A 13,691-nucleotide genomic window follows, 5' to 3' on the forward strand; every position below is an offset into this window, starting at 1 on the left:
TGTAAAATGGGGCTAATGCTGCATGCTCTGAATCAGCCGGAGTCTTTTCAAAGTTGCCTGTTGTGATCTGCGAAGCCCTCGGCTGAAGCGCTGATTCCCAGCAGATGAAGAAGACACCAAGGCAAGAAGCACTGGGGTGCAGAGCGAGTTCACTGTGGGCCACTCTCTGTATCGCTTGCAATTCACCCACTCCACAGGGGTTGGGCGTTCGTGGCCACTCCACACAAACAATGGCTGCCATTCAGAGGAGCAAGCAAAAACGTCACCTGAACTTGAAATGAAAAATGAAACCAATCTGTCGGGTTTCGTGTGTGACTCGGCTCTTTCTGCAAGGGGAGTCCATGGAATTTGAAACCCGTGTCCATCAGACAGTTTCTTGTGGATAAAGATCAGTTCTATGATGTGCATAATTGTATGGGCTGTGGTTTATAGCTCGAGTGGCAGCGACCAGTTAGTTTAATGGCATTTCATTGCTAGGTACAGTGGTGGACATGTTTATGCTCTGCTAAAGGACTGAGGTCGACCATGGTCATTCTTAAGAGCCGAAGGAGGAATGCCTCTGTGGAAAATACAGGAGCTCCCTCATACAGGGGCCGGTCCAAAAAGAGGTGTAGTAATCAGTAAGCATGTCCCATTCCTGGAAATTCAGGAGTAACTAACACCCAGGTTACTAGTAAGACATCGCTACTCACAGAAAAGTGTAGTTAGAGCAAGCTACTGATAAGGATTTTGGCAATAAAAAGTAAAATTCAATGAAAATAGGATCATCAGTAAGGAATTAATAAATCATAGCAAGCTACAGCAAATATAAGTCCCATATTTACCTTAGAATGTGTCATTATACGCACATCAACTAGCAATGCAAATATCCAGCTTTTATTTTACCCTTCCTCGGCTTGAATTTAAATAGTTTGCTGCTGGGTGAGAATGTGGGAACACGCATTCAGTGTAATTCGGTTCAGCATATTTGGTAGCACTAACAAAGTGGTGTGCGCAGTTTGGTTTAAATTTCCATACTCATGTTTAAGTTAGTTTTCTTGCAGTAAAGAAGGTATTTGATATTTGAATACGTTGAAATTCCCTTATATATCAAATATATGTATCACTATGTGGCCTTGAATGTTACGTAAATAGATGCAGAATCAGATATGCTACAAAGAATATGATTTTAGTCTAAAGGAAGAAAGAGTCCGGACTTTTCATCTGCCAGGCTCGGTACCCTACACTGCAAACATAAAGCACAGAGCGCGATATGCAGGGCTCTGCACTCTTTCTGATAACAAATTGATAAACGATGTTGATTAAAATGCACTTTAAGTAACAAGTGATGAATGTGTGAAATCACCAGACACAGTGAGTGGTACAGAACATCGCACACTTTAATGCGTAAATGAATGTTGAAATAATCTTCAAACTAACAAAGAAGATCAAATTCGGACAGTAAAATAAATCTATCTTGGAAATGACCTTTTTGCTCTGCAAAGTGAAACAAGACTAGATTTAATGAAAATGCGAGATTTACATTCAGTTGCTTTACAGTGTGCATTGGCATTACTCCCTTGTGCAGGACATGCCACGGGCCCTGCCCCATCATCAGTCCTCCTCCTATTGCGAAGCTCCGGTCACTGGTTTTAAAATGGCGTCCACCCATCTGTCAACAAAGCCACACAAAAGGACTAATGTGAGATGAATTGAGACCCAGGCATGAGGCTTCATCTTAAAGAGTTCCGTTGTACCTTCCCTGTAAGCTTTATCGTCCTAATGTGCCCTGTGCATCTCCCATTCAGAACCACAGACGTTCAGGGAGGTGTAAACTGAGAGGATAAATGTATTCTTCACAGTTGAATGTACTCAGCTCTGCTAAATATTGAAAAATGCAACGAATCAACTAAGCCCAAGGTCGAGAGGTTTAACCTTTGTTTTCATAGGCCTGTGGCAGGATTTTTAATCAGGGGTTTATATTAGTTTAATTGTGAATAACACAGTTAGGCATTATCAGCTAATTGCAATTACCGGTGTAGGAAGCTCAATCTTCATAAGTAGTGACCCATTCAGTGTTATCTTTCTACTGTGGCTGTTTGATGCATGTGTACGTGTTCTTGGCAGCCCCTGTGGAAGAAATAAAAGGCCCTCGTGTCTCCTCTACTCAGCTGCCATTGCTGCAGGATTCCCATATGAATATTTTAAGTTAAACCTCTTACTAAAATTCCTCAGGAATCGGTCTGTGTGTCTACTAATGGCAAAACATCAAATGTCACCACATATATTGTTTTACAAAACAAGAAGTTCAAATAAGTGTCTACAATGTTTCATGAAAGTTAACATATCAAGGCACAACTATGGTAGAAGTATATTTCTGCATATTATCAGCTACTATCAAATTGCAGTCTCAACAACTACAGTACATTAATAGCTTGTACCACTGTGAAAGACAATCTACTCCACTGTATAAAAGAACATAGGCACGTCTGTTATCGTACATAGCAAATAGAAAAAAAAATCTCTAACAAAAAACCTTTGTGCATCATTGTGTTGTGTCACAGCATGGAAGTTATGTTCCAAAACATTTCTAAAAACTACGAAAGGACGTGAACATTTTAAACAGTGATAGGCAGCTCACAAATTCTCATTAAATTCATTTTTTTTGTCCTGAAAATTAACACAAGGCAATAGGGTCGCATTGCGTAGTTGGAGACTCAGCGGGTGCCAAGACGTCTTCATTGGATTGTGAGGTCGCATTCCCAGAAGCCTGTAGGTGGGAGGGATAGTCAGTTTCATTTGTGTCTGTGAGCACAGCCACTAAAGGGGGACCAGGCAAACTTAAGGTGTCTTCCAAAGATGCCGGTATGTTTTCTATGGTCATGCCCATCTCTTTGCTGTGCTCCGAAGGAGACTTCCGTTTAATCCGCCTATAGCTTTTGTCTTTGTTTTCCATCCCTTGCTCACTTTTAAGGAACCTCCCAAAGAACCATATGAAAAATCCGAATAACACAAAGGCTAAAAGACTGGGAATAAATGCCAGGCACTTCACATCAAGGCTGGCACCGGTGTATCTACTATGTAAGAACATATCACCATCAGCGTAGCTTCGATTAGTGTGCGGGTCAATCACAGAGGACCTCCAATGCCAGGATAAGGTGGTTTCGTTCAGGTATTGCAGGATTTTGGTATCTTCTACCGTGAAGATCTTTTCCCCGGGACCTGTGTACTGACCATATGCCGGAGGATTGTAAAAGATTTGGTTCTTCCACATGTTTAGATCGAGGATCAAAACGAGACAGATCACCCCATAGTTAAACCATTTCCCTGTATAAAAATACATAATTGTAACATTAGGTTAAGATATAAGAGAATCAACTAAAACAGAATTATTGTATTAGAATACAAACAGTATATCCATAAACTATGTATAGCCACTATATTAAGATTTTCTAAATATTAAAACAGGATAAAACTCAAATAAACTTTCTAATGTTTTATACAAACACATAAAACATGTAACTCCAACATTATTTTTTACAGGAGGAAAATAACATTTTGTAGGAATTTAATTGGTGACCAGATGATAAAACAGTAAAGATCAAGTGCATATTAGGTGAAATTTCACATCTGCATATCTAGATATTAAAAATCGATTAGCCCCTGTGACCTACCTTACATACGATGGTTTTGTTCAAATCTGAATCTATACTGGAAAGCCACATGGGATATACTGGCCCGAACTAATGAATACACTCTAACGGACTAGGCTTATTATGAACTCCCCACGTTCCTTGTGATATTGCAGCTAATCGTTAATAAGTTTCCACCTCGACCCCGAGGAATTCCATTTCGATACCCGAGTGCCCTCAGCAACCTCGCTATTTTATTGTTACCTTCGTCATGCGCGCCGCTACAATCATTGATTAGGGCTTTTACTGCGCGTTCCCTTGTTGCCATGACTACGAGTAGCGAGCTCTGCCCCTCACTTCCGGCCAGTTAGCGCCCTAGCGTTTCCCACGTGGGCACGCTCACCACTTCCGGATGTACCCGCCCTTCGCGCCAGCACGCCGTTGTGTGGCTACATACAGGATTGGCCCGGACACACACACACCAGATCACAGCGGCTGGTGAGATACTAGGCGTACGGTGCTTCCTGAATTACGGAATCGTAAGTACAGAGACACTATGTGGTTAGCGTTTCATATACCTGACAGCATCTTTCTCCAGTCACGCTGTGACTCAAAATATTGCACCGCGCCGTTTCCAATTCACTTTTTTAACCTCGCGGTCTGCCGCCTTCTCATTGCATTCCCTTGTACTTTTCCCCTAGCGTTTGGGAGGGTGGTCTTGGAGCTTTGGATGCGTGTTGGCTTCCACATTTGGTGTAATACATCGTGATTGCTCCTTGCGAAGTTTCATTAGTCACATATGCACTGGTTTTTTGCCGGTCTACACAGAGTTAGTTGCCGCTTCCCTTGCTACCTGCTAATCAGTAGAGGCGCTATAAATCCGCTTTCCTGACCGCATTCAACTGCTATGGGTGCATTTGTTAACATATTGCTACTGTCCGTTATCCCCTTTGTTTCCCTCACTGCAGGACACTAAATTTTAGTGTTTACTCACCCCGGCCTTGAATTCAGCACAGCCAAGCAGGGTGAGTTTGTTAATTGTCTTGTTTCCTTAAATCCTTATGTTCCTGGTATCATTGACAGGATGTTTTGCTTCTATCTGCATTGCCCTGAGTCCTTTACATGTCCTCCATACATTGCTCAATAGCTTTGCATGTCACGGTTGTCTTGACACCACCAACTGTCTTGAATTAACTGTTGTTGCAATCAAATTGTTGTTTTTTATGCTTTTTACTTGTTGTTATCTTCCTTCTCTGCAGGTGTGCTCTTTTAGCTACGGTACCACACTTTTTTAGGGTGCTGTATGCGTGCCCACTATTGCAATCTCTTAGAGACGTTGGGCACCACCAAAGAGGTGTAGGTAGCCGCAATATTTGTCCCGGTCCTGATGAATTGCCATTTATTATATTCTAAGGCAAGAAACATGTTGACCTATTGATCACCCCAGCACATACACTCACATAACTAACAGTGATAAATGTGCGGATTATATAATTTTTTAACCAGGATGGTGACCATGCTATATTAAAATTATTTAGTGGATCACCTACCCCTGTTTTAATATATTCACCTTTACCTCATTTGCACCTACACTCACTTATGTCATCATCTTTCCCCCCCCACACACACCTCACTCATCGGCATTGGAATAAAGATCTCCGCTAGGAAGGCCCTATTAGGTGCCTGATCGGGCATTGCACCTGCCGGCCCGATAAGGAGCAAAGACCCGGTGATGAAGCAAGACACCTGCTTGTTGGGTGTGTGAGGGTCTTCTTTTCCAAATAAGGAGTTACCATAACTCCTGTTTATCACTTCAGTTCCCTGTTACCACCCTGGTACCCCCTAGTTATTCTTTCACACCTTGCATTCACTCTAGGAACTGCATACTTTTTGTTTTCACTTATTCATGGGCATGTATGCTGGACCTGTGATAACAATAAGACTGATTGTTATTATTTAAAAGCCCTTTTTTCCCTCCATTTGTTTGATAGGCTTATTGCATGACACTTTTGGCAGACCAGAGCTTTCCTCACACCATAAAAACTGGATATCAGTTGCCATCATGCATAGACAGGTTATACACACTCAAGCGTTGGGGCTCACCCAGCCACCCAACACAGGGGGACTGGCTGACTGAAATGTACAGAATGGCTTGCTATGAACAAAGTATCTATAGACTATAGGAACAGATGGCTGCATTCCTAAACATATGAATCTATGAACCTGTTAATGGAAAATATCACACTGGGTGATGCTCCCTGAGCCCCAGCCACACTTTTCTGTTTTATAAGATTTTAACACTCATTAATGATCTGAGGCACTACTTGGAGCCATTTGCAATGGTGAAGGTGAGAAGATATTCTCAGTGACTAGATGTTGCAGATGTTTTGTTCCCTTTCCCTATTTGCGTCCTTTAGATTGCTTTTCATTTACTTGAATTGCATTTTAAATGCTAAGATGTTAAGGCTATGGACACAACAGTACATGTGCTTCACTGGGTTGTACATGCTGTTGTGATTTGTTATCATTCAAAACAGAGAATAGCCTTAATAAAGAATTGATCCAAAAATCTATTAGTCCTTATCCCCAGATCAGATTTTCTTCAGCAACACCATTCTATTAATTAATATACAATATTTCTTACATGAATGTCCATGCGCATCTGCTGTAAAACAATCAAAGTAAGCTTTATTCGATTTCTTCAATAGAAGTCATAAAAGCAAATACAGGAATGAAACAGATACTATTTACATAGCTAAACTCATGTACAGAATGATTAAATATACAATAAGGTTAGATAACAATTAAAACTTCAGCAACAACTAATAAAAAGCTAATCATAAAATACTATCTTGTTTAAATCACCAGCTGATCACACTATAATAGTTTTTCTACATCTAATTAAATTCTTTAAAAAGATTGCCACAGCCCACATAGTATACTCATGATCTAAAAGCTAGGAGAGATAAAAATGCTGGACAACATTGTCTGAGAAGCTTTAAAATCGGTATAATCCACAACCTTCTCTTAACTCAATAGAATTTACAGAAAAGCACTGCATGAATTGTTGTCTGCTGTGACATTCCATCACATAGGCATTTACAGAGCGTGCTTGACCAATCATTTATAACAGGAAAACTTATTAGACGATGGAAATTGTCAAACCTGAAGCAAGTTAAAGCAAATCTATCAAGGTATATTAAGCACACGTTGTAATTTAGTGCAATCCCTCATACTATCCCTGTTGAGGGCTTTTTTTTCCGAGGCCCAGATCTTATGCCACAGGAGGATTGGCTGTATTTTAAATAGGTCTGCTATATAAGGTAACCTCAACTCCGCGTGGCAAACATACGTAGAACAACTTCCCGGAACAGCTCAAACAAATCTTAAAAAGGCATTCTCTACTAATTGCAGGAGCCGGGAATCCCAATAGCCCCATACCCCTGCACCATATAAAGCAGTATTTACACATTTGGCCTTATATATATTAACTCTGCAGGTGGTCTTTTGCCCAGCTTTCTTGAAAAATTAGCCAAGGCTGCCGTAGCTTTCATAAACAGTAGCTTTCTAGATTTAATTGCTTGTGACCATGAACCAATATGATCAAACAAGATGCCTAGGTAGGGAAATGTCTTAGTAGCTTTGACTTTCTTGTTATCCATGAAAATCTCTCTACACTTTGAGCTTCCTTTTCCACATTTCATTATGAAGGTCTTCAATATGTTAATTTGCAGTCCCAAGTCGTGCATACATGTGGAAAAATGTGTTAATACACGTTGTAGCCTCAACTGTATGCGTGCCTATGCTATCTTTTTGTGGTTATTTTAGTTTTACATCTACTAGAGCATGGCGGGAGCAAGCAAGATATCAGTAATGCCTTTGACTGGACCTCTTCAGAGACAGTGGTAGATGTTCACAGGAAATAAATCTGCAAATATTGCTGCTGTTGACCATAGAAAACATATTTTACCTGAGACCCCAAAATATAAAATGATACTTGGTATCCTGGGGTTCATATAGTGTAAGAAACTGGGTTGTTGGGTGACTGGGGTGTGAGACCTGGTCAAGCAACACCTACAATCCAGGTCAGCCAACCCCAAATTAATCTGTGCTCATCCCTCTGGTATCTTGGCACACAGGTGTCAGGTTTAACTTTGAAGAAATTTGTTAAATATGTATGCAACACTTCAAACAGTAATAAAGTGAAAAACACCACACAGAAAGGATCCCACAACAGGTTAGAAAAAAACAGTAATTTTCAATCAATAAAACAAGTTCAAAATGACACAAATCTATCAGTAGAACCGGAGATATGCTATTAAATGTTATTTAGTGCAATAGCTGCAAAAAGCACAAAGCGCCAAACTGGGACAAAGTCACTAGTGCAAGCCAACTGTGATGGAGCATGGGCCAGCTACAGGAACCCAGGTAGGCCTGATAAACAAAGTACCTTAAATCCTGGTTTGTAGAGCGTTGCAAGGATTGGCGTATAAGATGTGTCAAACAGCTGAAGAAGTGTGTCATTTCCAAGCTGCAGCGAGGTTGCAATGCAAGGTCCTGCAACATCGTCGAGGATCCCACTGATAAGGGCTTGTGATACGAAGTCCAGTGTCAACGATACATTGCACAGTCGAGACAATGCATCGGTTCTGAGGAGCTGCGAGGCTGGGATGGTGAGTCCGTGGTCATCATCGAGGCTGCAGCCTACTGAGGGATGCGAGGGGCTATGCCAAGGATGGGTCACACAGCTGCAGTTCAGAAGAAGCTGTTGAGGCAATGTGGGTCTTGAGAAAGTTCCGATCCGTGCAGCAGCGGCGATGTGTTGGTTCTGCTCGAGGTTGCGCCATGCAGCAGAGGAGATGCATCAGTTCTACTGGATCCACAGAGGCTTGCAGAGCACCTTAAGCTGACTTCCAAGAGTACAGGACTGGAGTGGCACCACTTAGCAGGGTAGACTCACAGATGGCAGAGTCCAGGTGCAAGTGCGTATCTGTTGTGTTACTGAGGTTTTAGATCAGGAGGCCAGCCAACTAGCATTGGAGTTACTCAGGAATTCTGGTTTCAAGAGATGCAGGGCCAGTCCTTCTCAACAAGGCAAGAGGGCAGCAGGTCAGAGTGGCATTACTTTCAGCAGCGCATTAGTCATTCTTCCTGCCAGAGTATCCACAGGTCCAATCCTGCACTGAAGAGTTGTTGTCTGAGGCCCTATTTTTATACCCTGGTGCCCTCCTTCTGTAAGGTGGGAGAAGCTTGCAGACAATGGCTTTGAAGTACATGGTATTTCTCCCTTACCCTGGCTCCAAGCTGGCTGCTGTGACAATGAGGAGGTGTTAGGCCCATTGTGTGCAAGCATAGCACTTCCTATTCAGATGCAAGTAGGGCAGTGTTGAGCTCTGCCCCCCCTCATCCAGCCAGCAGATGGTCCATCCAGGCACACCTACTCCCTCTATTGTGTGACTGCCTGGGAGGAATTTACAAACTCTGTCGGTTGCATCCAACCATGTGAACCAATACAAATTGCAGACACAAAAGGGCTAAGGGCAGAAAAATGGCAACTTTCTAAAAGTGCCATTTTCAAATTTGTAACAAAAAACAGACTTTACTGTTAAATTGGGTTTTTCATTACAATTCCAAACACACCAAACATGATATAGCTCCTGCTCCCAATTGGAAATTACAGCTTATTAAATGTATTAAGGAATCCCCAATGTTAGCCTAAGGGAGGTGTAGGGCTTATAGTAGTGAAAAATGAATTCAGGAGTTTTTCACTACCAGGACATGTAAAACTGAAATGTACATGTCCAAACTCTAAATTACACAGCCCTATGGGCTACCTAGGGCCTACCTTAGGAGTGACTTATATGTAATAAAAGGGGTGTTTATGGCTTCTCAACGGGGTTTTATTGCCAAGTTGACATGGCAGTTTAAAACTACATTCAGGCTGCAGTGGCAGGCTAGGGCATGTTTTCAAGTGCTACTTTAGTGGATGGCACAATAAGTGCTGCAGGTCCACTGGTAGCATTTGATTTACAGGCCCTGGGTATATGGTATACCACTCTACAAGGGACTTAGGAGTGTATTAAATATGCCAGTTGGGTATAAGTACATTTATTTGTGTTTTAGGGGAGTGAGTACAAGCACTTTAACACTGTCCAGCACCAGTAAATTGTGCAGAGTCTTAAGGTCAACAAACATAAGTTCAGCAAAATGGAGGAGGAGAGGCAAAAAGTTTGGGGGAAGACCGCCCTAAAGGCTGACAGTTCAAATCCCCTTTTCCCTTCCCAGTTTAAATTGGGGCGAATTACACAACCCTTTGGCAGTTTTATTCACTAAGGCAAAAAACCTAGATAGATCAACAGTGGTGTGGTCTGACACAGGACGGTGTTCCACCATAAAGTCTGTAGGGAGATGGACCGCCTCAACAATTTTGGATTTTCACCCCTCATTTGCATGAGTCACTTTAGGGGCCTGTGGTCTGCATGAACCCAGTAATAAGGCCCAAAGAAGTATGTCCTCAGATTATTCAGTGCCCAGACCACAGAAAAGGCTTCCCTCTCAATAGCACTCCACCTCTGTTCTTTGGGAAGTAGCCTCATAGAGATGAATGCTACAGGTTGGTCTAGGCCCTTCACATTTAGCTGTGATAGAATTGACCCTATAACATGCTCCGTGACTTCTGTTTAGACCATAAACTCCTAGGAAAAGTCAGGGGCCTTGAGCACAGGAGCTGTGCACATTACCTGTTTAGGGAGTCAATGGCTTTCTGACATGCCTCTGCCCTGGTCATCTTCTTGGGCTGCTTCTTGGAAGTCAGCTCAGTCAAAGGGGCAGCAATGGGGCCATATCCCTTGTCAAACATACTATAATACTGAGTGAGCCCTAGGAAGGCCCTCCCCTCTGTCAAGACTTTGGGGCTAACATAGCAAACACATGGAGATGACGGACGGAGTGCTGAAATGTTTCAGACACTCACCCCCAGACACAGATCTGGGTTGACTCCATCATCATTCTTTAGCTCACTTCGCCACCTCAGTTCAGACCCAGCTATATGCAAATCAGTCTTGACCTGTGCCTCATGGGAACAGTCCAGCCCAAACTGCCGAGCCAGGTCTTCCCTGAACTAGAAACAAGCATAGTGGGACTGGTTTCGGGGTAACACCCCTCATTGGCCAGGCTAGCTTGAATCCAGTGGCAATGTGAGCAAGGGACCCACGGCCGACTATTTCCTGCTAACTTAGGGCAAACATAACAAACACAAGGAGATGATGGATGGAGTGCTGAAACTTTTCAGACACTCGCCCCCAGTCACAGATCTGGGTTGAATCAATCATCATTCTTTAGCTCACTTCGCCACCTCAGTTGAGACCCAGCTAAATGCGAATCAGTCTTGACCCAGTGTCTCATGGAAACAGTCCAGCCCGAACTGCCGAGCCAGGTCTTCCCAGAACCGGAATCAAGCATCCTGGGGTAGGTTTCGGGGTAACACCCCCATCAGCCAGGCTAGCTTCAATCCAGTGGCAAGGTGAGCAAGGGACCCACGTCTGAGCATACCCTGCCAACTTAGGGCGAACAAAGCAAAAATAGGAGACTTTAGGGCTCCCAGGCCAGAATAGTCTCTATCTTGGCCTGGAGAGGCTGCACCTTACCCCCGCCCTATCTAGCACTTACTGGCCTTGATAGTCAGGCCTGTCTGTTGCAGGGCTTGTTCACTTCCTGCAGGTGAAATAGTTGGTCATGACAAGTGCTGCTAAAGACAGCTATGACATCTAAATATGCAGCACTGAAGGCGTTCATCCCACCCAGTTCACTAGTCTCTGGAAGGTGGCAGGGGCATTTTTCAGTCCAAAGGGCATCCCTTTAAAATGAAAGTGGACTTCTGGGATAGCGATGTCTGGCCTCTGTTTAGTTCCCTAGTTCAGGGCAAACTGCCACTACACTGAAGTCAAGCAAAAAATGCTCAGGAACTTGGCAGCCCATAGCCTATCAATGAGCTCATCAGCTGGGGGGATGGGGTGCACGTCAACACTGGTTAACAGTGGTAAAGTCCTAAAGCAAACAAAAATAAGTACAACAAAATTGAGGAGTAGAGGCAAAAAGTTTGGGGGGAGGCCATTCTAAGGACAGCAGGTCTAACATATTGGTCAAGAAAATTCTTAGTATCCTCAATGTTCTTTGAAAGAGATAACCAGAGCAGACAAATGTATTGTTTAATCAGAGCATCTAATGCAGAGTTAATGTTGACTTGTAGCACTCTAGATAAAGGGGACAACAGTAACTACATTCCCAGTAATGTGTCTTTTAATCTGCATGCTCTTCACTAAAGCATACTCCTCATCTTCATTATTTTGAACATACATTATATTCTTATAACTGAAACAAATTTAAATCAACTGACTTGGATAGACCATTTTGTTTTTTCTCAATTCTTTCAATTTTTGGGAATTCTAACACTATTACCTAACTTGTTTATAATACAAAAAAATTATAATTATTTGTTTATAATACAAATAGAGTTTTGTTAAAACTGTTAAATTGTGTTTCTGGCCATTTGCCTTCCTGGCAAAAAGGTTAATTGGTAGTCTGTTGGATTTTTCCTTCCTGTATGGACTTTTTGCCGCTATATTTTTGTATGTTTAGATAACATTTACTATAAAACTAAAGTAATGTTTTAACCTGGACATAGCAATCACTCAATCTATTAATCTATCAATCAATCAGTCTTTATTTGGTTATATACTTTGTTAACCGAAAAAGATACATATGAAAAGCAACCACAATAAAACAGTTACTATGAAATACATGTTTCAAACCAGCAGGCAACTATCCCACAGTGCCTTAAAATGTTTTCATAAAGTAGCTGACTCAAACATTGATGTGTCCCCTTGGTCTTATGTAACATTTTCTTTACACTGATTTATTCATGCATGATTCAATGTCTCTGTATTTGTGTGTGATGTAAAGTGCTACGACACCCTACACTGGTATGAGAAGTTCTTTAAAACAAATGAAATACATTTGAAAAAGGGGCCATGGACAGATTAAGGGCATTGCTGGATGGTAATAGTGACGGAATCATTGAAGAGCCCCAACAGAGATTGTTGAATCCTGGTGAACTGTAAAGTTATAATCTGCAATGCTGTAAAAGCGAATATAATTGAATATATAATGTATAATGTTTTGTAGAATGCAATTTGTTTGCCCACATTTTCTTGGAGGGAGAACCCCTCCAAATCTCCTTGTAAATGTCAGGCTCACTCGCTGCACTCACTATGCACCATACAGGGGCTCCCTGTCCAGCCCTGCTCAATTGCCCCATATGCCTACACCATAAGTGAGCACAGGCAAACAATTGCGTCTATAGATTTCCATAACAGACACAATTGTTTTTCTTCCGTAAGTTTGATGCTAGGGAGAAGAGAGAGCCCAAAGCACTGCACAAACTGTGCTTTCTAACAAGCAAACAGGGTCCGAGGTGCCATTTACATCGAAAGTAACTTCTAGGGGAATGAAGAGATCTGATCAATCACTTTGCCCTTGATGACACAGAAATTTGTTTTCCAACATCTTTGAAAACAAGCTATAATAAAGGTATTTGTGTAATTGATCTCGAAACCCAGCTCTTCCATACACTACACAAATGAGCCCAGACATTTCTTTAGACCATTTGGGTTCTAGACATGATGAGAGCATCATCCGCATACAGGAGAGCAGGCACAGACCTACAATTAACATTGGGTATATCCTGGTCATTAGATAACAGGGAGGACTCCATCTCATTAATATATAAAAGGAATACAAATTGAAGACACACTTGGTGAACACCGTGGCCCAGCCCAAAGGTGCCGGTACAAACCCCAGTGGTTCCATAGCGAACTATTACAGAAAGATCAAAATGCAACGCAAAAACGAGAAGTCCACTAAGTCAAGTTTCAAGCCCATGTTCCTCATAATCTCCCACAATTTGGACTGATTCACGCTATCAGATGCGCTCGTGAAATCCATGAAAGCCATGTACAAAAGGGCCACACTTGGCCATTGTATATTTAGAGATAAGTAAATAAAGGTTCAAGCATTATTCTA

The 13,691-nt window shown here is 42.1% G+C and overlaps 1 protein-coding gene across 1 annotated transcript in view; it reads right to left on the minus strand.

Moving 5' to 3' along the window:
* Positions 1-1,361: 1,361 nt before the first annotated feature.
* The window catches only part of TMEM117 (transmembrane protein 117), a 1,887,095-nt gene continuing 1,874,765 nt past the window's right edge, over positions 1,362-13,691 (minus strand). Inside the window, exon 8 of the mRNA XM_085653044.1 lies at positions 1,362-3,306. Coding sequence (XP_085509170.1) covers positions 2,657-3,306 — 650 coding nt within the window. The 3' untranslated portion in view covers positions 1,362-2,656. The remainder of the gene's footprint in view (positions 3,307-13,691) is intronic.

Source organism: Triturus cristatus, chromosome 4_1 (assembly GCF_964204655.1).
Source record: "Triturus cristatus chromosome 4_1, aTriCri1.1, whole genome shotgun sequence".
Taxonomy (NCBI): Eukaryota; Metazoa; Chordata; class Amphibia; order Caudata; family Salamandridae; genus Triturus; species Triturus cristatus.